A 24,271-nucleotide genomic window follows, 5' to 3' on the forward strand; every position below is an offset into this window, starting at 1 on the left:
TAGCCTAAGGTGAGCGGGTGTGGCTATAGGGGTGAGGGCACACTTGTTGTTTTGTCTTAAACAGGATCCTGTTTGCTGCCATAAGAATCGACTGGCATACTTTATCGAATATTTCTGTTTTTGTGCCGTTGGCTGTCGAAACGGCCGGAGTAAAACGCAGCCATCAGGTATTAACGCGTTTCAGAGCTGTTCACCAGGTGTTGCTGCTGTAAACCGCGGACTGATGTAAGCAGATATATTTATTTTCCTCATTTCGATTTCCTCATTTAATTCACATTACAGTTTTTTGCCGTACTTTACAGTGCGCATTATAAGAAGAAACATGTGGTCTGGTTTAAGTAGCGGGGTTGCGCTTTGAATTAATATGTGAGAATGTAAAGGGAATGGCGATTTTTAAAAAATATATATTTTATTTTATTTTTTGGCGGAAATTGTAGGTCATAATTTTGGTCTAAATACGAAAAAACTTTTAGTTCTCGGTAAGTCTACATTATTAAGTTCATGTGTAATTTGCTCTTAAAATGTGCTTATTGTAGGCTACATGCCTACTGATAAAATAAACCATTTCAGAATCCAGGAAATGAAGACAAAAGGTCAGGGCCAGCAATTAGGGAAGATGTTAAATCAGTCTTAAACGATAAATGAAGATAGCCTATTTAATAAAGTATCGACTTTTTGTGTGCTGTATTTGTTCTTCCAAATACATTGTTTATTTGTAAAACATCAATACAATTAATATTTAAAAGAACTAGGTGTTCCACTTTGACAATAAAGGTTAGTTTATTGCATGAAATGCTTGGAAAATATACGAATATGAACAAGTTATTATACAAAAAAAAGAGGAACCTGTATGTTGTTGTCAAGATCTTTAGCTACTTAAAATGGTTTAGTATGAGGAAGTCATTTGGAACATATTTTAACACGAAACAAAGACAAATTACTGTGTGAGAAAATGTCCCACTTTACCTGTATTCACCCTAGACTGTTTAGAACGTTTAGGTATGAAAGCAAGGCTGTGAGGGATAAACTTACCATGTTTTCAATGGCATCCGCTGTAAAAAGCTTTATAAATCTCCTATATCACTTATAATTTTCAGCTCATATTGTCTGGAGTTTTTTGTCCTCTGAAATTTCTTGGAAATATAGTTTTGCAGTGTTTCGTCAGCAGAACAATCCAAAAACACATTAAATAACAGTACAACCCACTGAAGAGATGTATGTCTGTCTATCCCTCATAGCCTCACTTTCATTCCTGTTAAAAATCAAAGATGGCTCTGCTGTGAATAAGGTCTATATGTCGTCAAACTCAATACCTTGGGTTTTTAATGAGAGGCATTGGATTTCAGCCATCATCTCAAATGCAGGGGTAAGTTTACTGTTTAACACCTGACAGTCTCATGTCTATCTTCAGATAAAGATAAAGGTTCGGCAACGTGACAATGGTGTGAGCCCTGCAGACCCTCATGACTGTGTGAAAAGGTCAGTTAGTTTCTTAAAATAATCAGATAACATCATGTGGTACTTCCCCAAAACTTAATGGCATTCAAGAATAAAATAAAATAATATTTCAAGGTGCAACATGCAAATAATTTAGTTCTTTTTACTTGATGGTTACGCCATTTCCGAGTCATTAAATGTAACTTTTCTTTCATTAAAGGAGAACTCCGGTCAATTTTAACATTGAGCTAATTTTTTTGTAAATTTGGAGTGCTGTCAGTACACTGTGTTATCCTCTTTTTAAAATTTGCACCCTGTTGACTTCAATGGGGCAAGTTTTAAACCTGCTTTTAGCCTCTTAACATCCTTGATGTGTCATTACAAGTGCACAGGTCATGTGAGTGATTCCTTTAGAGTGAACACGGGTGAATCTGACTGCAGTAGATGTGAAAGATATGAATAAAAATTATGTTAATTTAGCCAGCGCAAATACCTGTATTTTCTTCCTGTTTTCGGTCGAAGTCCGAAATAGTCGATTGTCGAGTTAATTCGCGTGATAACCTATGCGCGTGAACTCGACAATCGACTACTGTGGACTTCGACCGAAAACAGGAAGAAAATACAGGTATTTGCGCTGGCTGAAATAACATCATTTTTATTCATATCTTTCACATCTACTGCAGTCAGACTCACTCGTGTTCACTCTGAAGGAATCACTCACATGGCTGGTGCACTTTTAATGACACATCAAGGATGTTAAGAGGCTAAAAGCAGGTTTAAAACTTGCCCCATTGAAGTCAACAGGGTGCAAATTTTAAATAGAGGATAACACGGTGTAGGCAACACCGATTTTTGTCGTTGTTCTCTGTACTGACAGCACTCCAAATTTACCAAAAAATGAGCTCAATGTTAAAATTGACCGGAGTTCTCCTTTAAATGTAAAAGTTGTCATTGACCTAGTCTCTTTTTGTGCTCTTTCAGTTGTGCCTCGTTCACAAAGATGTCCTTAAAGAAGGGGTTACTGTTTTGTCTCCTGGTTGCAGGAACATCTTTACTGCTCTATCTCACTTATATCCCTTTGACAAAAAAGTGGTTGCAAAGGACAGAAGGACCAACCAAGGAAACTTTTCAGGAAGTATCAGGGATTTACTATGTTGCTTACCCCAGAAAATACGAATTCATCATTGACCAGCCAGATATATGTGAACAACAAAAGCCCTACTTGGTGGCAATTGTCCCCGTGCCCCCTGGGGACGTTGATGCACGCAATGGCATCAGGAAGACGTGGGGTAAACAAATGGTTTTTGGGGACAAAGTGGTGCTGGTTCTGTTTCTTACAGGCGTACACAGTGGAAACGATGAAGAGATGTTGCAGGAGAAACTCCGGAATGAGAGCCAACAATACAAAGACCTTCTACAGAGCAACTTCCAGGATTCCTACAGGAATCTGACCATTAAAACCATGGTGATGCTGGAATGGCTCAACGAAAAATGTCAACAGGCGTCCTACGCGGTGAAAGTGGACGCCGACGTGCTCCTAAACATGAACAACCTAATAAATATGCTTGTGAGTCTGAACGCAGTACAACGCAACTATATGACCGGGTTAGTGTGGGATAGCAGCACTGTAATACGAGACCCGTCCAACAGGTTTTTTCTCCCCTACGACGTGTACTCCAGGGACACATATCCTCCATATCCTCTGGGCATGTGTTACATCATTTCTATGGACCTCCCACAAAAGATTCTACTGGGAGCAAGGGAAGTTAAGCCCATATATATTGAGGATGCATATCTTGGAATGTGTTTGGAGCATTTAGGTATCGTCCCCACCAAACCGCCAAACATCGAACTGTTTGAGGTGAGACTACTGCAGTACAATCGCTGTTACTATTCTAGACTAATAGCAATACTTACAGAAAACACAAATCAGATGACTTCTTATTGGACAGATATTTATTCATCCAGCCAACCATGCTGAGGTGGAAACATCCCGAATATTCCTCATATTATGTTTCTGACCGCAAGAAAAAAACATGTTACGTTGGTGTACTGGTTCACTTTACATCAGTTTACAAAAGTAAAGTGTGTGTGTGTGTGAGAGAGAGAGAGCATTTTATTTGTTTATTTCAAGTGAAACCATTTGTATTATGAACATATCCTCAGGAACAATTAAACAAGTGTTACTTGTAAAAACATATTTTTTTAAATTATTTATAACTTGCTTATTTACTCTGATGATTTACAGTTTTGTTTGAGAACTGACATGAAAACAATATGCAGATATTACTCTTAATACATCCATTTTGTCACGGTTTGGGTTTTCTTATCATTGTCATGTTTCTGTGTCTTGTCATGTGATTCTGCCATTTGTCTTGTCATTGGTTAATTGTCTGATCATTGTTCACATTGGATTGTTGTGGTTTACTATTGGTGGATCTCATGTGAGTGACAGGTTGTCCCGTCCTTCTGCCAGTAAACACATCATCAGAGAATAGATGATGCTGCAAGAGAGAGGGGAAGTTATTTTATATCAAGAATATGAGGGCACATTAATAAATAAAAAAAATTCACAGATAAATAATTTATTATAAACTGCAAAAAAATATTAATTTTTGTCATGGTGACTTTAAATATGAAGTGTTAACTAGCATGATATAATCATTTTCTTTCTGAATAGCCTGCCAATTTAAATATCATTCAAGTCATTGGTCATATAAACCTACATGGACACTCCCACAACATTTATATAACCATACTTTCATCCACCTCAAACTTGCTGACTCTGAAGGACAACTTTACAGTTCACACATACTAAACATTTTCACAAAATAATGAAACCTTTCAAAATATGATCTTCATGATGTTTTAAACTACCTAAATTACGTTATGGCCGTCATTTAACTGAAGAAGAAAGTAAATATTTGCTTACATGAATTAAACTATCTGGACTATTTGATTCTGGTTTGTATGCTAGTTTATAGTTTGTTCAATTATTAATGAGAATTGTGGATTTTTAATTAATAAGATAGTAAACTAGAACAAACCATTATAAAAATCTGATAACTTCTCCTTTGAGTCTAACATTATGAAAAACTTTTACCTGACTTCCCCTTCAAGGTCTTACAACATACCAAACTAAATCTTACTTCTTCTTTTAGGTCTTTAGTTTTAGTTTTGTTTTTGTTGATGATTTTACTTATGCCAATAACAGAGGGTAAAGAAGGCAGGGGCTTGCTTTACCAGTTGAACCAATCATATTGATAGAAGGTGACATGTTAGTCACGCTGATCTTATTTTGATGTGTCTGTCTTTATCCTATGAAACCTGATGTATTCTTCTGCTTGGGTGAGATTCTCTGAGAACTGCTCGAGTACTCTCCCGGCCGTGATTAAAGAATCTGAAGGACATTTGCTGAAGTCTGTCTGTTAATTTCGCGCAGCAGGCGAGTTAGCTTAGAGAGGTAGACTATATATTATAAGTCGATTGGAGACGTTAGGGAATGTAGATTGGAGACGACCCAGGTAAACTATATATTAAACGTCGATTGGAGACTTTGAGAATTCGAGCTTGGCCTGACGGTGGAAAAGCAGTTCAAATATTTAAAGATCAACAAGAATTACCTCTTTGTGAGAGCAACTACAAAGCAAACATGACTAACCTAGTCTCAGGGCTCTCAAGTTTTGAAGACAGACAAGAGTGACATTCCCCCCACCCCCCTCAAAGGGCGGGCGGGTTGGACGGGTTGGACAGGTCGCGGGAATGGGGGTGTTTCATTAATAATATTATTATTAGTGTTTTTGTTGTTGTTATTAATAATTGCTCAAATACAAAGTATTTATTCAATTTCTGCATGTGCATGTGTGTGTGTGAGAGCGAGAGAGAGAGAGAGAGATTATGACTGGTGTTGTTTATTGTAAGTGTTTGTTGCCTTTTTGGACTTGTTGCCTTCCACCTGCACTGTCTCTACCTCTGTCTCCTCCTCTAATGGATCTACCCTTTTCGCCACCTTCTCTGGGCCAGCATCCTCTAACCTGGCCTTTTTAGGGGACTTTCCTCTCAGGGCGAATGAGAGGATGCTTAATTGCTTTTTACCTGACATCTTTGAAAGACAGATGCAATGATTAATGCATCCATGGCCAGGATATAATTATAAAATATGACATGATTTTAAAAGTGACCTATAATATCGACTATGCAATACACTTTAATTTATTTAGTGCTAATAAAATTATTAAGCCTATTTGAAGAATTGGACCCTAAACTAAAGTGTTATCAACTTGCATATGTTGCCATTGCATATGTAACCAACTCCTCATTCACATATTAATTATTATTGTAATTATTACTAAGTTTCAGTGAGTTATTTAACCATGCATTAATGTCTTTGGAAGGCTTTTGTCTTTCAAACACATTAAAATGTACAAATTCATATAATTTAATTTACATGCAATGCAGGAATTCCCCAACTTTTTTGTCAGCTGAAATTTCTTTGACCTAATATATTCACTTGAAGTACCCCCTGAGATTTAAAAATTTAAGTTAGGTTAATAATAAAATTAAGTCAATAAAAATAAAAAATAAAATTAAGTTCACGGTTCTCTGATGTCGTTAATGGTCACATGACATGCAGCCAAACCAATAAAATATTTTTAATAGTGTTTTATTTGTATTGTTTTTATTAAAAAATATATTTATTTTAATTTAAAATGTTTATGATTTAATTACTTAATAGCTTTTCATTAAACTCAGAAGCCCCTGCAGTTCCATCACAAACTCCAGTCTGAGAAACCCTAACGTAATGTAGGCTAAAACATAACAAAGAATGGAATATATTTTCTTTCTCTTTGTATTTTTATATCAATATGGTCCGAGATTATTCTACTCAAATCAATGTGATAAACAAGTTAGGTAAAAAATAATCTAAAAGTAGTCTAAAAGATTATATTACCTAAAACGTGTATATTACCTAAAAAAAATTCATGTAATTTGTAGGCTAATCAGTAACCGATTACAATTTGTAAGTAATCTACCCAGCACTACAGTTTACCTCGACACTTCAGTTTACATTGTCTGATCTATTCAGTATGGTTTCAGCCATAGATTCACCACAGAGACTTTAATGTTCACATAGCCTATCATATTTTTCTTGTGTCAAAATTCATAAGGGTCAAGCGACTTGCGCTTCAATAGAGAAGCCAAAAACATCAAGCAAGCATGTCAGTGCTGAGCTGGAGAATCCGGTTTAACCAGTGGCGTAACTTTGTTTTAACTGCTCTTGTGCGCCTATTTAACACTTGGCTTTTGGTGATTGTTTCCCATGCATTCCTGTAAATAACAGCGTTTAATGTCAGGGTTCTGCCCTGGCAGCTCTGTCTGTCTTGTCTTTGTTTAATGTTTCTATGTTTGCCTTGTGTTTTAAGACCGGTCGGTGTGTGACGTCAAAGTATCGCGAGAGCGATTACCCAGCAAACATTGGTCCGACGGCAACGTCGTGTCCCTGCCAAAAATAGTCGCGGTAGGACGGCATAAATCGGTAAAAATATGTAACACAGAACATTTCCTAAAAATGCATTCAGATACATTTGTACATGTCTACAGTTCTCTGGGGTTGCATGTATAATTGTTATTTTGACTTTTAGCTACGTGTAGTTCAATATATAGTGTTTTTCGGGTGAGAGGACATCACCTGGCGACATCTTTTACACATGCATTTATAGTCCACCATGACCCTCTATGAAACCCTTGTGAAATATGCAAAAGCTGTGCTTAATCCTTGCATGGTTAATACTGCAATAATTAATTTAATTGCCCAAGTAGATTTTAAGAGGTTGTGAAGACGTCCATTGACGTCCTTTACACGTCTAGTCAAGGCTGTGAATAGACGTCCACTGACGTCTTTTACACGTCTAGTCAAGCAAGACAGAAAAAAACCCCAGGAATTATCTTTATGAAATACACGAATTGTATACAATGTAAATATATTTACTTTATCTTGTTTAAATAAATTATAATCACAAAGTGCCCAGTGTTGTTAAGTGATTGCAAAGCCACTGCATTTTAGTCATTATTTCAACCTGTTGTACCTGATGTATTCGTTGTTATTTTTTTATGGAATGTATGCATATACATGTAAAACAGAAATATATCCGGTCACCATTTATGTCTGAGTTGGATGCGATATTACAAAATCCCGCGATAGGATAGATTATCTCGCGAGATGTTAACGCGTTCTCCCCATAGACTCCGGAACATTGAACAACCATGAGGAGAGGAGGAATTGAGGAGGGAGTTGTATCGATATTATTAAAAATCTACTGTTGGGTAAGTACATTTTGTATTATTAGATTAACGTGCTTGAGTTTTACTTTGACATGAATGAACCGAAAGAAATGATGCCCATATTGTCAATTTAAATTTACCCCGCCCCCCAACTGATCTAACACCAATTTAAAGCAGAACATATTTTATACAATAAAATAAAATGTAATGTATGTTGATTACCTTTTTCTAATGTTTCATTCATGATTCATTCATCTTGTTCCATGGTTTTTTAAATTTAGCTGTAGACCATAAAAATATTTTGAAGATATTTAATTTTATTTATTTTAAAAAGAAATATATTCTCTTCCCTTAGATGCTGTGAAGCGGTGGAGCCCACATGCTACAGACACTGAAATTGATGCAGCAATGGCAGAACACCTGAAACACGCTCCAGGAAGAGCTGGGGGTGGTGGATACAAAAAATGAGCCAAACAATGTGTTTAAGGGATAGTTCACCCAAAAATGAAAATTGTCATAATTTACTCAACCTCATGTTTCAAACCTGTATACCTTTCTATGTTATGCTAAACACAAAGATGCTTGGAAGAATGTTTGTAACCAGATGTCGCTTCCTCCGCTTACCATAATATGTTTTTCTCCAGTAATGGTAGTCAATGGTTGCTCTATTTGCTTGGTTACAAACATTCTTCAAAATATCTTCTTTTGTGTTCAGCAGAAGAAAGAAACTCATACAGGCTTGGAACATGAGGGTGAGTAAATGACAGAATTTTCATTTTTGGGTGAACTATCCCTTTATATAATAATTCAGTATTTTGTAATTGGTATTTTAGTTTGGTTAACAAATGTTAAACATTGAAAAAAATAGAGACATTTTGGCTGTTCAAGATCAATAAAATGTTGTGCTAAATCAGAACATGCTTCTTTTTTGCTTATGCCCACAAATAATGTGTTCTTGTTTGTGATGTACACGTGATTAAAACATTTTATTGACTTATCACTTACTCAACCTCGTGTTGTTCTAAACCTGTGTGAGTTTCTTTCTTCTGCTGAACACAAAAGAAGATATTTTGAAGAATGTCAGTAACCAGACAGTTGATGGACACCATTGACTTCCATAGTGGGGAAAAAAAAATACTATGGAAGTCAAAGGGGTCCATCAACTGTCTGGTTACTGACATTCTTCAAAATATCATCTTTTGTGTTCAACAGAACAGAGAAACCCATACAGGTTTAGAACAACACGAGGTTGAGTAAGTGATGACACAATTTTCATTTTTGAGTGAACTATCCCTTTAATCGTGCGGTACTTTGATGTCACACACCAATCGGTCTGCGCAGCGCAGCATCAAGTGGAACACACTACTTGTCTAGTCCTCGTTTGCCTCACCTATGCCTTGTGTGCTTTCCTCCCAATTTATTGTGCTCTTCACCCTTTACCCTCTTGTCTTTGCCAGTTCGTTTTGTGCCACGTGTAGTCAGTTTTTAAACTGTGTCTTAGGCATTCGAATCCAATGTTTGCTTCACTTCCTGTCTCCTTCATCTGATGGATTTTTGAAGGCACCATAGATGTATCCTTCTCTGCCTTTGATATCCCACAATTCTGTGCTTTCCATTCCTTGATAGTTGAGCTAGAAAATAAAGATGGGATCGGAAAGTTGCGGTTGGTGGTCAGTTTGTGTGTAAATGTACTTTTTTGACCAACATTTTACACTTCTGATGTAATTTCTAGCGAGAAATTACTATTGTAGTAATTAAATATAAGCTCAAAGCTCGCTCTATTTTGCTGTTGATCGTTAAACAGTAACACTGCCTCAAGAGTCTGTCTGAAATCAGTTTCGTGAGGAACCTTTGTGCACAAACGCTGCATTAAGGCATGAGACAACATGTTTTCGAATGCAGCCAAAGTCTTTGCTACGGTTTCTTGTGTATCCTTGTCAAAGATTTCCTCGTTTCTTTTTTGATTAAGTTGCTTATTCAAGACCTCTACTTCTAAAAATACTTTTTTTAGTATTTTCGTTATTTTCTTTCTTTAGCAATCTCTATCAGCCTTGTATATTCCCATTCTATTTATTTTTTGTATAATGTAGTTATTTGCTTTTAGTTTTGTTCATTTCTCTTTTGTTCTTATCTTGTGTTTTTGTTACTTGAGTCATTATCTTTTATCAGTTCTTTATTATTCTGTGCGTTCTCTTGCTGCCTTTTCCCATTGTGTTGTCCTTGTGATCTTGAGTCTTGCAGGTATAGACACGGAGGCTTTTGTTTGCTGGGGAACAACATCTTTTATTATCTATTATCTAGGACCCCCATCACTCAACCAGTATGAACTTGTTTATCTCCAGGGAAACCCTCCAAGAGACTGGAATGACCATATATGTCCTTAACTTCTGTTGATACACCCATCAAATACCATAACTAACTGCATAACAAGTCATCACTTATCTACAAGTCTTGTCTTGTTAAGTCCTGTTGTGTTGTGTTGTGTTCTCCTGAAATTTATCCTGAGACTTCCCACTGGTTTCCTTTACCTAGCTCCTTTACACAGATACTTTACAGGTATAGTATCTGTGATCAAGTATCAGTTCACACTCTGGTTCATTGTGTTCTTGTCTGGGCTTCTCCACAACTATCTGTCTTGTGTTGCCACATCCTCTCCAGTTCTTAAAGGGATGGTTCGGAGTAAAATCAACCTAGGGTCCTTTGCACCATGACCTCGAGCCAAACACCCCCCAGAAGCCTTTTTTTCACTTGGTCGAACATTATTAAAGTTAGAGCTTATTTAGAGAAATCAGCCGGATGGCTTAGTGCAGGCGCTAATGGATCCTAGGCTGTATCTCGTAAATTACCCCACTAATAATGCCCTGAATGGTACCAAACTTCTAGAGTAGTACAAACAGGTTCTGTGCTCATAAAACAACGCATTGGAAAGTTTGTAAGCACATCAGGAGTTTATTTAAATAACACTTGCCTGATGGCTAATGCTACCGCTAACCCGGTCGTCGAGGTCACTTCAGTGATTAGGGAAAAGCACATAAAAGTCCTGGCAGAAAGCCAGTATATCCAACATTTTTTATTTTATTTTTCCGAAGTGTTGTCAACTTAGTGTTAACTAAAAATTGTTGCAAACTGGTACCAACAAAATATTAGTGCATTCCTGGAACTGGGCGTCGTTACACTACATCCTATGCATCGCTTTCTGCCAGGACTTTTACGTGCTTTTCTCAAATCACTGAAGTGACCTCGACGTCCGGGTTAGCGGTAGCATTAGCCATCAGGCAAGTGTTATTTAAATAAACTCCTGATGTACTTAAAACTTTCCAATGCCTAGTTTTATGAGTACAGAACCTATTTGTACTACTGTAGAAGTTTGGGGGGGGGGGGGTCCTGTGTCCTGTCTGCTGCATTTTTAATAAAATCTACTCACTGCACGTCCTGGATATGGTTCCTCTCTCACTCAGATCCTGATAGTACTCAGACAGTTTAATATGTTGCATGGTGGGGTTTTGGTGATTGGCCCACTGGGGAAAAGTTCAGGTTCTCCAAGTTGCCTATTTTTCCGTCCCTCTATAGCCAATTTCGGGTCCACTCCTAGCCCTTATGTTGATCCGCCCGTGTCAAAAGGTCACTGTCAGCAGGAAAGACGAGAATTACCTCATTGTGAGAGTCTTGAAAGACCTGTCACAACAACACTACATGGCCAGTATGTGGACACCTGAACACCACAACCATAAGTGCTTGTTTATATTTCATTTCAAACCCACTGGCCACACCTGTGCTGTGTTCACTGGAGCTCTGAATCATTTAAACATTACCTACTAATATTTTAGATGTCATATTAGCTGCTGCACTACATAGTCTAATATTCAGTATAGCTGCTCTCGCTCGTGTGATATTGCTTAAACTCGACAGATCATACAGCTTCTGCAAAAACGGTAAAAAAAAAAAAAAAAAAAAGTATTTTCTATTTGTATCAGATCTCCTCTGCTGCCCCCTGCAGGTCATTCGCGACAGAGGAAAATATGACCTGCAGAGGGCAGCTGAGTTTGTGTGCATTAAATGGTTTGTTCACCCAAAAATTACACCATGATTTACTCTTAAGCCATCCAAGGTGTATATGACATCCTTCTTTCAGACGAATACAATCTGAGTTATATTTAAAAAAAATATCCTGGCTCTTAATTTTGGGCCGGCACGGCTTCACCTCTCAGCAAGAAGGTCCCCGAATCGAGTTCTGGCTGGGACGGGAGGCCTTTCTGTGTATGTTCTCCCAGTGTTAGCATGGGTTTCCTCTGGGTACTCCAGCTTCCCCCACAGTCCAAAGACATGCAGGATAGGTGAATTGGAGAACCTTGCTATGGATTGGCCAGGGTGTTTTCCCCACCTGCGGCCTGAGATGCTGGGATATTCTTTGTGAGAGGATTGGATGGATGGATGGCTTTTGATTTTTGAATGTAAGTACAATCGATTGAAATTGTCACAATCAGTTGAAATCGTAACTGGCATTCAAGTATTATAAAGAAGAATGTATGAGAGACAAAAAGGGAACGCACATTTATGCACATTATCATATTTTACATTTTCAAAAAAAAAACAATTTAGTATGATTTATAAGCTGTTAAGCAAGAAATTCATGGTATAATTATCCTTGTGGGGACATTTTGACCCAATAACGTAGGGTTTACCTGGACCACACATGCATGTGTGTGTGTGTGTGTGTATTTTAATGGAAGGTGAACCCCCCCAGCAGGTTCTATATGTTTTGTTCACTAAGGAGATTCTTCATCTGGCTAGATCTTCTTTGTTGTTGTTGTTGTTGTAGAAAGAAGTGCTGCTGTCATTAACAGAGTCCTTAAAGTCAGACAATTTATTTGCGTTCATGATTACATTTTTAGAAACAGAAACATAAAATAGTCGTTTGTATCTAACATATTTTTGTCATCTATCATCATAGTATTATTCTTTTATCATAGTATTCTTTATAGTAATACCTACCAATAACTACCAGGCTGAACCACCATGATATGATTTCTATTAACTGCACTTCTATGCATTTCTATGACGCAAATAGCGACATCAGTTTTTCTTTTTTCCTTCTCTCTCTTAGTAATTCCAGTAGATGTCAATGTTAGAACGATGCATAAGAAACTGGTCAGATCTCCTCCCAGCGGTCCAGAATCTGCTCATTTTCCTCAAAGCATGGCAAAATTCAGCCACTAGAGGGAGACAAAAGACATTTCAGAGTCAATCGACTGGGAACGATATATTTGGAAGAGCATAACATAATTTTATAACTGTTGCTGCAGTATATACACTGCTGCCTTACATTTTTAAGTACAACCAAGTTGGATGTTTAAGTCATTTCAACTTAAATTACATTAAACTCACTTAAAAAAATGTATTTAGTATAACTTATTTTGATGAGTTAAAGCAATGTAAAAACATAAGTTGTCATAAGTTATTGATCATATATTCTTTCACAGTAAGCACATTATCTGTATTGTGCATTGAATAGAAAGATGGAATACTGCATCCCACAATGCAATGCGCTCAACTTGACCTTCAATTTCTACACTGTTAAGTCCCATTCACACCAAAAACGATAACTATAACAATAGCGTCCACACCAGCGGATGATATTGTTCTGTTTGTTATAAGCGTGCGCTGCAGATTTGTCGTCTTTCGCTTTAAAAAGCAGGATGGATTCTGATTGGCTGTCAGTGTTTTTTTCAATCATTCTCTGTGCGTTATCGTTATAATAGTGGTGTGAACTCTGCTATTTTTTTATATTTAGAATGATTTGAAGAACTGTACATCTTAATTGTTATAGTTATCGTCCGTGGTGTGAACGGGCCTTTGGAAGAAGGAAGAACCTTAAAGAGTTCTGTCAGACGCTTCATATAGAACATTTCAAGGTCCCCATCATGGGATCATTTTATGGATTTAGTTTTAATTATTTAATTTAGTTTTAGTTCATTTTTAATTTCAATGAAATTTAATGAATTAAACAGCTCATAAACATACATTAAATGAAATAACCCATTAAACAAAACTGAGTCAAGAACCCTAGAACCTTCCTTTCTAAGAGTGTAGAGATGTGAATTAGAATTACAGTCATAAAGTAATAAAACAATAGTCTTTTACTCGTCATTTGGGGAAAATGGAAATTCACCAAGATGATAACTGAACAAAAATGTTGTTCTTCATAAACATGCCACGATTCTAGATCATCCTAGAAGTTTCACTGTGTCGCATGACTAACAAAGACACCAACCTCCATCATGTTCAGCTCTACTGTGCCATTCTTGTCCTTGTCCAGCATTTTAAATGTTTCTGCAAATGAGAATTTAGATATAAATGCACAATTTACATATCAGTCTTAATTCAAATGGCGCTCTTTATCAGACACTCACTGAACATGCATTCGAGACGCATAATACAGCCCACGAAGTTGTCGAAGTCGATGGTGAGATCGGAGTCGCTGTAGCGCGCCACCAGGATCTGGTGTAGAGGGTTGCTCAGAGAGAAGCCTGTACAAAAAAACACCATTAAATGATCACAGAATTGCCATTTTTGGCTGAACTGTACCTTTAAGACACAAGATCTGACCTGCTTTCTCCACGGCTCCTCTCATCTCCATAGAGCTCATTGTGCCCGACTTGTCTATGTCAATTTTACAGTAAATGTCCTACAGAAGACAAACACAGGCGGATCGCAATGTTACGACATTTTATATATATATATAATATATATATATATATAATATATATATAAGTTGGATTGTACAAAAAATGAAAATGATAGAAGCATGAAAACATACCAGGTAAATCTCAATTTTAGTCCAGAGAATTTTAAATTCAGTCAAGCCCAGTTTTCCACTGCCGTCTTTCTGAGACATCAATAAAGGAAAGAATAGACTAGAACAACTAGTAGAAATACATCAACCAAACGTTCTTTGCGTCATTTCTAATTATTTTAGTAAAACTGGTCCGGTTCATCAAATCTTGTGCATTTTTTCAAAAGGATACATCCAGTAAGTTGACCATGTTGCGGCAAGTGTCCAAACTAAATCCATCAGTTTTAATGTCTTTGCCTTAAAAAAAAAAAGATAAAAAAATTGGTCAATAATGTATACATACATTCTAACACAGCGTCCGTCTCTCTCTCTATCTCTCTCTCTATATATATATATATATACTACAATAAATAAATGTAAATACATGATATATGTAAGCAATAAGGTACGAGAGGCTGTGCTATTTTCATAGGGCGCAGTGATAAAAAGAACCGTTGGGTGAAGCGGTCATAGCCGTGTTTTATCGTGAATAAAGCACAGCTATTGACCAATCAGAATCAAGGATTGGAACTAACCGTTTTATATATATATATATATATATATATATATATATATATATATATAATTTATCTATTGACATTCATTTCTTGTCTTTTTTTTTTTAAATCACAAATTATATTCATTAATTATATTACTATATAAATAAATGATTTACTATATATTTTACAAATGTAATCTGGCCTGTAAAAAGTGTCAAAAAGCTTACGTTTAGATATCACTTTGTTCAGGATATTTTGCAGCTCAAATGGAGAGATTTCAGCATCCTTGTGGAAGGAAAATTTGGAAAATGATTTGATATGGTTTAGATAAATTAATATGAACCAAAATAGCATAAATTAAATAATCTTAAATATCCTGTAATACTCACGGCCCCAGCAAGCTGTCCAAACAGATTCTTGAACCGGCTGTCAATATCCCCCTCTTTCACATCAATCTGCACGATACAAATAGAAATAATGCATGTTTGTGTCATAATACAGTATTATATTCATATTGAACATGGTGCAAAAAATGTACCTCGGGAACCTTGCACTCGACAGGGTCATCAAGCTCTCTAAAAAACAAACACATTTCAGTGAGGAGACAGAAACTTTCGTTAGGACTAATTTAAGTATTGTGAGCCAGAATAATCCAGGAACTCACTGGAACTCTGCCTGTTTTTCGGAGAAGACGCGCACGCAGAAGTCTCCATCTTTGTTGGGCTCAAAGGTCGACGGGACAATGAGATACTCGCCGGGGGGCAGACAGAAACGAGAGCACACCTCCCGCAGGTTGATGAAGGTCTCAGAACGGGCCGCCGAGGCATGTCGCACAAAGAAGTTACGATCCAGGTGGGCGTTCCTCTGCCCGACAAACTACAAAAGAATGTTTCAATAAGAAATTTGATAATTGGTGTTCATTTATGGGTGAACTGTCTCTTTAAGAGGAACTGATGAGTACACTAGTGGAATTTGTACTGTTATTTCTGGTCATTTTGTGCTTCAGTATGTGCAGTCCATACCTCTTGAGGAACCTGTAGACAACAATAAGAGAGATTTATGTTCATGAAATAATCAGTTCTTATCACTGTTCTTGGCCAGAATAAGTTGGAAAGTGAATTAGACTTGTATGAGTAAACTTCCAGCGTGTAGAGAGTGTTAGGCTGCTCACCTCGTAGATGGCGAAGCCAATGGTGTGCATGTCCTCTCCGGCCTTTCTCATTTTGCGACGGTTCTTCTGGATAAGTCCCACAACAAAGCTGCATCCCGCTTCATTATCGGCCGGGTCGTCATCCTCCTCCTCCAGCTTGATCACGAACTGAGGGTTCATATAGAAAGAGTCTGCCAGGAACAAAACGAGGTCAAACACATGGCTTCTGTTGTAATAAAGGGTACTTTAAAATATTAAACACAAATATCTATGTATAATATAAGTATCTTTTTTTTTTTGCTGTTGTTTTTGTTTGTTCTTTTTTTCCTATAATATTTTTATTTTTTTGCTGTTGTTTTAGTTGAGTATACTTTTTTTTTTTTTTTGCTTTTTTTTTTGTGGTATCTTTTTTTTTTTTGCTGTTGTTTTGGTTTGTTCCTTTTTCTTTTTAGTTGTTTTTGATTATTTTTTTAAACGTTTTTTGCTGTTGTTTTTGTTTTATATTATTTTGTTTCCTTTTTGTTTTAGTTTTTTTGCTGTTCCCTTACGAGAACGGTTCTCTCGTACTGCGTTGCAAACACTATGGGAAACTCCTTTTCTTGAGAATATTGAAGCCTTTATTTTAAAACACATTGCAGCTGCACAGCAAGAGCATCATAGCTCGTCTGAGCGAGCTGATTGGCTGTGCTGTGGCAACTGCAGGAACCTATGGCGAGTCAGCAGAGGCGAGCGGTCCAATCGGAGTGCTTGGCGCCTTGCCAGCCAAAATAGGCGTGGCTGAAGGGTATAAATTCAGAAAAAACTCTCCATGTGACAGATTTAATCTTCAGCTTGAGCTCTGTTTCTCACCTCGTTCACTGATCTCTCCGGATAAGAAGCCTTCTCGTCGTCGAGCAGCCCTTCAGCGGAACAGCTTCAGTGCCTGGCATTTCTTTGCCCAGCTGATCGTTTCCCTGTGGCATCTGACGAGATATCCTTTACGCTTTTCATCTAAAAGAGTAGAGCGATTTGATACAAATGCCGCTCCCCGTCTGCGAATCCTGCGGGATTCCCCTTCATGTGTCTGACAGACACACCCAGTGTGCTGTCTGCATTGGTCCTGAGCACGCGGGGCGGCACTAACTAAAGGCAGCTGCCTTTCCTGTGACAGCATGTCGGTCTCAGTGCTTCGATCCAGGCTCGCTCTCGCTATGTCAGAGAGCGAGCCCGCCCATCTTCCGTCTCCGGCGCCCATCGAGCCCCGAAGGAAGAAGCGGCGCGAACAGAGAATCCACGAGCGCGGTGATCTGAGCGCGTGCACACCGGTCCCGTCCCCGCATGCCTCGCCCACACCTTCTGACACTTCTCCTGTGCTATTCGCAAAGAGTGATCAACGCCCCTCTCTCGAAGCGGCTGCACTCATCTCTTTCGGCGGATCTGCAGAGGACCTGTATGATGCAGTTTCTGTGGCGGCGTCTGAGTGTGAGGATTGGTCGGGCTCCGCAGACCCCGCCCCTCCCTCTCAGGCTGAACGAATCAACACCAGAGCAAGTATTGATGCAGAGCTTCTCCGCATTGTCACTCGCGCTGTCGTCGAGCTGGGACTCGATTGGCTTTCCCCAGAAGAGCCCGCTAGAAGCCGCCTCGATGAATGGTTCCTGCCGGGGCGCCAACAGGCTCCTCGCCAGCGTGCCGCTCCATTTTTCCCCGAGGTCCACGACGAGCTCACTAAATCCTGGCGCGTGCCCTTTTCAGCGCGAACGCGCTCTTCTACCTCTGCCACACTCTCATCCGTTGACGGCGCTGAGGAGAAGGGCTATGTGAAGCTCCGGCCACTCGAGAAAGCGGTCCCCGCTCATTTGTGCCCTCCCACTGCAGGCAGTTGGAGAACAAAAGCGACGCACCCGTCTAAGCCGTGCAGGACTACTTCCGCTATGGCCGGCCGCGCTTATGCCCTGCGACATGGCCAGCCTGGTTGTTCTGGAGCGCCACTTGTGGCTGAATCGGCTGAATTGTCGCCCGAAGGGTGAATCTGACTGAGATCAGGGATGCGGACAGGACCGCCTTCCTCAACTCACCAGTCTCCACGACAGGTCTCTTCGGCCCTTCCGTCAGCGGCTCTGTGAAGAGCCCCACCCAGTGGCTGAGACTGGCCAACGCTACAAGCCAGCAATGCGCTACCCGCTACCCAAGCGCCAGGGCCCTCGGCCAAAGCTCACGCTGGACCATGAGCCTAAGAAGCCGTCCTAGCCAGCGGAAAGAGGGGTCCATGTCCCGCTGCGGCCGGACCACCCCTGAAGATCGCTCGAGTGCCTCTCACAGCTCCCTCTTCAGTTCAGGCGGTTGGAGTAGTGTTAAATGCAGAACATGGACCCGTCATTTGTCATGCACCCAAACGCTGGTTTTAACAGCGACCCACACAGAGCACAAATCGAGCAAATTTCCTCACTTAAACCTCTGTCAGGTTGAGCCCCCAAGTCTGGGCGCTTCGCCTTCAGATGTGATCCAGCCACTGGCTTATCGGGCTCTGGCTTGGCCGGCCATTCCCGAAGTGTCAGATTGGGTGATGAATGTCATAATGAACGGTTACTTGCTTCAATTCGCCCGCAGACCTCCACGCTTTTGCGCTATAACTTACACTTCGGTAGGGAGCAGAATGGCTCATGTCCTCCGCTCCGAAGTATTGAGTCTGCTAGCAAAAGGGGCTATCGAGATAGTTCCCGCATCACAAAGCGAGTCAGGCTTCTACAGCCGTTACTTTCTTGTTCCGAAGAAAGACGGCGGCCTGAGACCCATTTTAGATCTCAGACACCTCATGGTACGGTCATTCAGGATGCTTACGACCAGACACATCCTGGTGCAGATCCGCCCAGGAGACTGGTTCTTCTCAGTAGATCTAAAAGACGCTTACTTTCACATCCAGGTGAACCCCCATCACAGGCCATTGAGATTTGCCTTCGAGGGGCAGACATTTCAATACACAGTCCTACCAATTTGGACTGGCTCTAGCATTCATGTACATTCATGAAGTGCATGGATGCGGCTCTCTTCCCCCTGAGACAGCGGGGAATGCGTATCCTGAACTACCTCGATGACTGGCTCATACTGACTCAGTCAGAGGCGGAGTCCCATACTCACAGAGCCTGGCTCCTTGGCCATCTAGAATGCCTCTGGGTAAACTTTGCCAAGAGTGTGCTGTCCCCCAGCCAACGGATCACGTTCCTGGGAACAGTTCTCGACTCGACATTTGAGAGCATGGCCCACGCCGGGCCGGGCTTTATCAATCCAGCGGCTCGCCGCGTCGTTCAAAGTGGGCTCCCGTGTACCCCTCAGAACGTTTCAAAGGGTTTTAGGCCTTATGGCTTCGGCATCTTCAGTACTCCAACTAGGTCTACTGCGTATGCGGCCCCTTCAGCTGTGGCTAATGCCTCAAATTCCAGCCCATGCGTGGCGTTCGGGCCTCGTAAATATCAGGATAAACCAGCGCTGTACCAGAGCTCTGGCCCCCTGGAAGGACACCAGCTGGTACCAGCAGGGTGTGAGCATGGGTTTGGTTTCAGAGAGGAGGGTTATCTCAACAGACGCTTCCAACCTCGGTTGGGGAGCCCTGTACGAGGGCGGGCCTGCCTCCGGCCTCTGGTCGAGCTCGGAGAAACGGCGGTGGTGTCCTACATAAATCGCCAGGGCGGCCTCAGGTCTCGCAACCTGTTCACCATAGCCAAACAGCTACTGTTATGGGCTCATGCCAACCTGCGCTCACTCAGGGCAGCTCACGTGCTGGGCACGATGAATTAGGAGCAGACATGCTATCTCGGGGCAACGTTTCCCCAGAGGAATTGTCTCTCCACCCCCAGACGGTTCTCTTGTTGTGGGAAGTCTTCGGCGAGGCAGAGGTAGACCTCCTCGCCTCAGAAGACAACTCTCATTGCCAAATCTTCTTTTCAAAGAGCAGGGATGCGCTGGCCCACTAGTGGCCCAGCCTCCCCTTTATGCGTTCCCTCCGGACTTGATGCTCTCCCAGGTCATCGAACAGATCAGGAACATCAAGTGCACAGTCCTTCTTGTAGCCCCCCTCTACGACAGCTCCGTGGCCGATCCCGCTGAGGAGCGACCTCCTCACGCAGGCAAACAGGACAATCTGGCACCCCCGTCCCGACTTGTGGGCCCTTCATGCGTGGCCCCTCAACGGGTACCCCAGGACCTCCCAGAAGGTGTCCTAAATACCATAATGGAGGCTAGAGCTCTGTCCACTAGGCGCCTCTACCACTTCAAATGGTCAGTGTTCTCCAGCTGGTGTCTAGCTCGGAACCTCGACCCGTATAACTGTGAAGTACCTATGGTACTTACATTTCTCCAAGAGCTGTTGGACGCGGGACGATCCCCCTCCACGCTCAAAGTATATGTGGCAGCTATTGTAGCTTTTCACTTACCGGTGGCTGGCTCTTCCTTGGGTAAAAGCGACCTCATCGTTCACTTCCTTAAAGGAGCCAGGAGACTTAACCCGCCTCGGCCACCTTTAGTGCCGGCCTGGGACCTTTCCCTGGTTTTACGGGCTCTTAAGGGACCTCCCTTCGAGCCACTTCAGTCGGCTGATCTGAAATCCCTCTCTTAAAACCGCTCTGCTGTTAGCACTAGCGTCAGTTAAAAGAGTTGGGGACTTACAAGCACTCTCCACGAGTGCTTCCTGTCTTGAGTTCGGGCCCAATGACTCCAAAGTCGTCCTTAAACCAAGACACGGATATGTACCAAAGGTGCTCTCAACTCCGTTCAGAGCCCAGGTTATTTCCCTATCAGCTCTTCCTGTATCGGAAGAAGATAGTGACGCCCTCCCGCTCTGCCCCGTCAGAGCCCTGAGAATACATCTGGAGCGTTCTGCCTCTTTCAGACAGTCTAAACAGCTCTTTATCTGTTTCAGGGGCCGCACCAAAGGGCTGCCGGTCACAAAACTCACACTGTCAAGATGGATAGTGGATGCCATCTCTCTGGCCTACACCTCCCTGGGTCTTCCGTGCCCCATAGGTGTAAGAGCTCAGTTCACAAGAGGCATGGCTTCCTCTTGGGCATGGTCCAGTTGAGTCCCCATTGAAGACATTTGTGCGGCGGCCGGCTGGTCCGCTCCCTCCACATTTCCAAGATTCTATAACCTAGAGGTTCTCGTCTTGCAGGCACGAGTTCTCTCCATTTAGGGCTCTGGCTCTTTCGACCCAGACCTATGTATGACCCAGGCCCCCCCTGCGGTGGCCTCCGTACTCTCTATGTGTGGTGTATATCATTCTACGGCGAATAGCACGGCGTTTTAAAATGGGTTCCCATAGCGTTTGCAATGCAGAACGAGAGAACCGTTCTCGTAAGGGAACGTACTTGGTTACTTACGTAACCTCGGTTCCCTTAGAGATAAGGGAACGAGTACTGCATTGCCTGCTGTGCTATTTCGCTTATATCAGGTGCTTCGCTTCAGTTGATTTAAACCTGTCATATGCCGAGTTTTCTCTGAATTTATACCCTTCAGCCATGCCTATTTTGGCGCGCTCGAGGCTGGCAAGGCGCAAAGCGTTCTGATTGGACCGCTCGCCTCTGCTGACTCACCATAGGTTTGTGCAGTTGCCGCAGCACAGCCAATCAGCTCGTTCAGACCAGCTATGATGCTCTTGCTGTGCAGCTGCAATGCTTTTTAAAATAAAGGCTTCAATATTCTCGAGAAAAGGAGTTTCCCATAGCGTTCGCAACGCAGTACTCGTTCCCTTATCTCTAAGTACGTTTTTTATATTCTTTTGTTTTCTTTTTTGTTGATTTTGTTTAGAATTATTTTGTTTTCCTTGTTGTTTTTAGTATTCTTTTTTTGTACTCTTGGTAAAAGATTCACTTCCAAAAAATTATATAAAATGACATAATGTAATATATCAGGCAGTAGATTCAGTTAATTACTTGGGAAGTTCCTGCAGCCTCCAGCAGTAGATCCTCTCCTCCAGTTGCCATCAAACTTAGACAGCGCCCACTTATTGACGCTGTCATCTGACAGAGCATCAGGGGTCAGATTACAGATCTCCACCCGCGAGTAATGACGCAGGAAATCAGAGTATGACATCCTGGAATGCAGAGATATATCTAGTCAATGATCTAAGACAGCAGAACAGGAAAAATGCTAAATAAAAATGTAGAAAAATGAATAAATAAAACATTTGCAGATTACCAGAACTCTCCATCTTCTGCTTTGGAGTTCAGTTTCTCACGGTCACTGTCACTGACCTGACGCCATTCTGTCGACCTATAGATCAATCACATGATCTTCAGTGAATTTGTCATTATATAGCTAAATTGTTAAATCCAGCATGAAAAAAAAAAGCTATTTTCTATGTATGTACTGTATACACACACTACTGATCAAAAGTTTAGGGTCTGTAAGATTTGTATATGTTTTTAAAAGAAGTCTCTTATTTTCACCAAGACTTCATTTATTTAATAAAAAAATACAGTAAAAACAGTAATATTGTGATTGTGAAATATGATTACAATTGTAATATTGTAAATAAATATAAATATTTTCTATTGTAATATTTTTTAAGATGTAATTTATTCTTGTGATCAAAGCTGAATTTTCAGCATCAGGATTAACAGCAAATTTTCATTTTTGGGTGAACTATCCCTTTACTATTTTTGTGGAAACCATGATACATTTTTTTCAGGATTCTTTGATGAATAGAAAGATCAAAAGAGCAGCATTTATTTTAATATTACTGTCAATTGTGATCAATTTAATGCATCCTTGCTTATTAAAAATATTAATTTCATTTTTTATTTTCATTGTTATTATTATTTTTTTTATATTATACAGTATATATAAGAGCAAGTATATAATTATAATATAAATTATATAAAAATAATACAAGAAAAAGAATGAGTCAAGTGTAAATAGGTTAAGTATGTTATAGTCAGTTGATTTAGTTGTGAAACGAGGAAGAGCTTTATTGAGTTGTTAGGTGTACTCTGCGTGACAAGGAGGATGGGCGGCACTGAACCTGTTCTTCCAACACCTGAGGGAACAAGGGCTTAAACAGAGTTCCCATAGCAACTCCGGTCTCTCCTATAGTAAACATGTCCGAAAGAAGCCACAGGTGGGTGTGGTTACTTTCCGCAACACCAACCTGCATAACCTCTTTTCCTCAAACGGATTTCAGAATTATAGCTTTATGTGCTAATCAATTTGCAGACATGTCACATTGTGTGTTTTGAAGCCAACACCGGTTTACACACCCATCACTCCAGGGTCCGGTCCACTCCACCTGCCCCCAGGGGTTCCTGATCCGGACCAGTTTGGTTAACTCGCCCCTGTACTCCACCTGTGCAGACACCGGGCAACATTTAATGATCTATGCAAACCAATGACATAGAAATGCTTAATACTCCTCAACACCGACCTCTTCGGCTCCTGTAAGAGAGTAGGCATGTCCTTTGACCAGTTTCTGACTAGTAATCGCCTCTGAATCTGCAGTGTTTGTAATCTACAGGAAACAGAAACATAACAGAACCGGTTACGCATGACTTTTAATTACAGTTCAGTGACAGTTAAAATAACAGATCCAGTTACAAACTGCTAATAATTACAAAGTCACATAAATATGAAGTTTCTCACGTCAATTGAGCAGCCCAGCAGTGAGCCCCAGCTCAAAGCCTTCTGGATGGTTTTGAAGAGATTTGGACTTGCTTTCGCCAATTCGTGGACCTCAGCGATGCCTCCGGTGAAATCCTCAAATCCCTCTGTGGTGGAGCCACCAGAGAGAGCTTCATAGCTGCCGTTCAGCCTGAGGACAAGGAAGTAGTTTTTCAGTTTTTTTTTATCTTCAAACTAAACTTGGGTCTTTAGCCAACAAACTTTAAATCCCATCTGGCTAGTGCGCTTCCCATAACGTTAACGCGTTAGGTCAGTAGGTGGAGAGTAGACGGTCTTTTGCGGCTGTTTGAACGCATTCGATCACATGAGCGTTTACACTACGAAAGCAATCCGGTCTAATGCATTTTCGACTACCTCAGGAAGTGGTCAAAAGTGGACAAGCTAAAAACGTTGTAGACCCCGTTTACACCTGTATTTAGCGT

At 40.7% G+C, this 24,271-nt stretch overlaps 2 protein-coding genes across 3 annotated transcripts in view; one reads left to right on the top strand and one right to left on the bottom strand.

The window, feature by feature from the left end:
- On the top strand, nucleotides 1–3,801 carry LOC307169371 (beta-1,3-galactosyltransferase 1-like). 2 transcript variants are annotated; one of them, XM_079889979.1, is made up of 3 exons: nucleotides 1–225; nucleotides 1,412–1,479; nucleotides 2,419–3,801. In XM_079889979.1, the coding sequence occupies exon 3, from the start codon at nucleotides 2,438–2,440 to the stop codon at nucleotides 3,416–3,418; it is 981 nt and encodes a 326-aa protein (XP_079746105.1). In that variant the 5' UTR covers nucleotides 1–225; nucleotides 1,412–1,479; nucleotides 2,419–2,437; the 3' UTR covers nucleotides 3,419–3,801. The 2 variants fall into 2 exon arrangements, with proteins under 2 accessions (XP_079746105.1, XP_079746106.1); XM_079889980.1 differs by having other exon boundaries at nucleotides 2,481–3,801.
- The window catches only part of LOC307169362 (calpain-2 catalytic subunit-like), a 26,563-nt gene continuing 5,667 nt past the window's right edge, over nucleotides 3,376–24,271 (bottom strand). The window contains exons 5-24 of the mRNA XM_079889967.1: nucleotides 23,811–23,979; nucleotides 23,596–23,679; nucleotides 23,432–23,517; nucleotides 22,371–22,445; nucleotides 22,106–22,266; nucleotides 16,223–16,392; nucleotides 16,074–16,085; nucleotides 15,716–15,927; nucleotides 15,590–15,626; nucleotides 15,441–15,506; nucleotides 15,279–15,336; nucleotides 14,745–14,809; nucleotides 14,537–14,605; nucleotides 14,326–14,404; nucleotides 14,130–14,246; nucleotides 13,991–14,049; nucleotides 11,144–12,932; nucleotides 9,110–9,350; nucleotides 7,942–8,000; nucleotides 3,376–3,941 (exon numbers count right to left, since the gene is read on the bottom strand). Of these exons, the coding sequence (XP_079746093.1) occupies nucleotides 12,909–12,932; nucleotides 13,991–14,049; nucleotides 14,130–14,246; nucleotides 14,326–14,404; nucleotides 14,537–14,605; nucleotides 14,745–14,809; nucleotides 15,279–15,336; nucleotides 15,441–15,506; nucleotides 15,590–15,626; nucleotides 15,716–15,927; nucleotides 16,074–16,085; nucleotides 16,223–16,392; nucleotides 22,106–22,266; nucleotides 22,371–22,445; nucleotides 23,432–23,517; nucleotides 23,596–23,679; nucleotides 23,811–23,979 (1,543 nt within the window). The 3' untranslated portion in view covers nucleotides 3,376–3,941; nucleotides 7,942–8,000; nucleotides 9,110–9,350; nucleotides 11,144–12,908. The remainder of the gene's footprint in view (nucleotides 3,942–7,941; nucleotides 8,001–9,109; nucleotides 9,351–11,143; nucleotides 12,933–13,990; nucleotides 14,050–14,129; nucleotides 14,247–14,325; nucleotides 14,405–14,536; nucleotides 14,606–14,744; nucleotides 14,810–15,278; nucleotides 15,337–15,440; nucleotides 15,507–15,589; nucleotides 15,627–15,715; nucleotides 15,928–16,073; nucleotides 16,086–16,222; nucleotides 16,393–22,105; nucleotides 22,267–22,370; nucleotides 22,446–23,431; nucleotides 23,518–23,595; nucleotides 23,680–23,810; nucleotides 23,980–24,271) is intronic.

The sequence above is a fragment of the Squalius cephalus genome, assembly GCF_949319135.1.
Source record: "Squalius cephalus genome assembly, chromosome: 13".
Taxonomy (NCBI): domain Eukaryota; kingdom Metazoa; phylum Chordata; class Actinopteri; order Cypriniformes; family Leuciscidae; genus Squalius; species Squalius cephalus.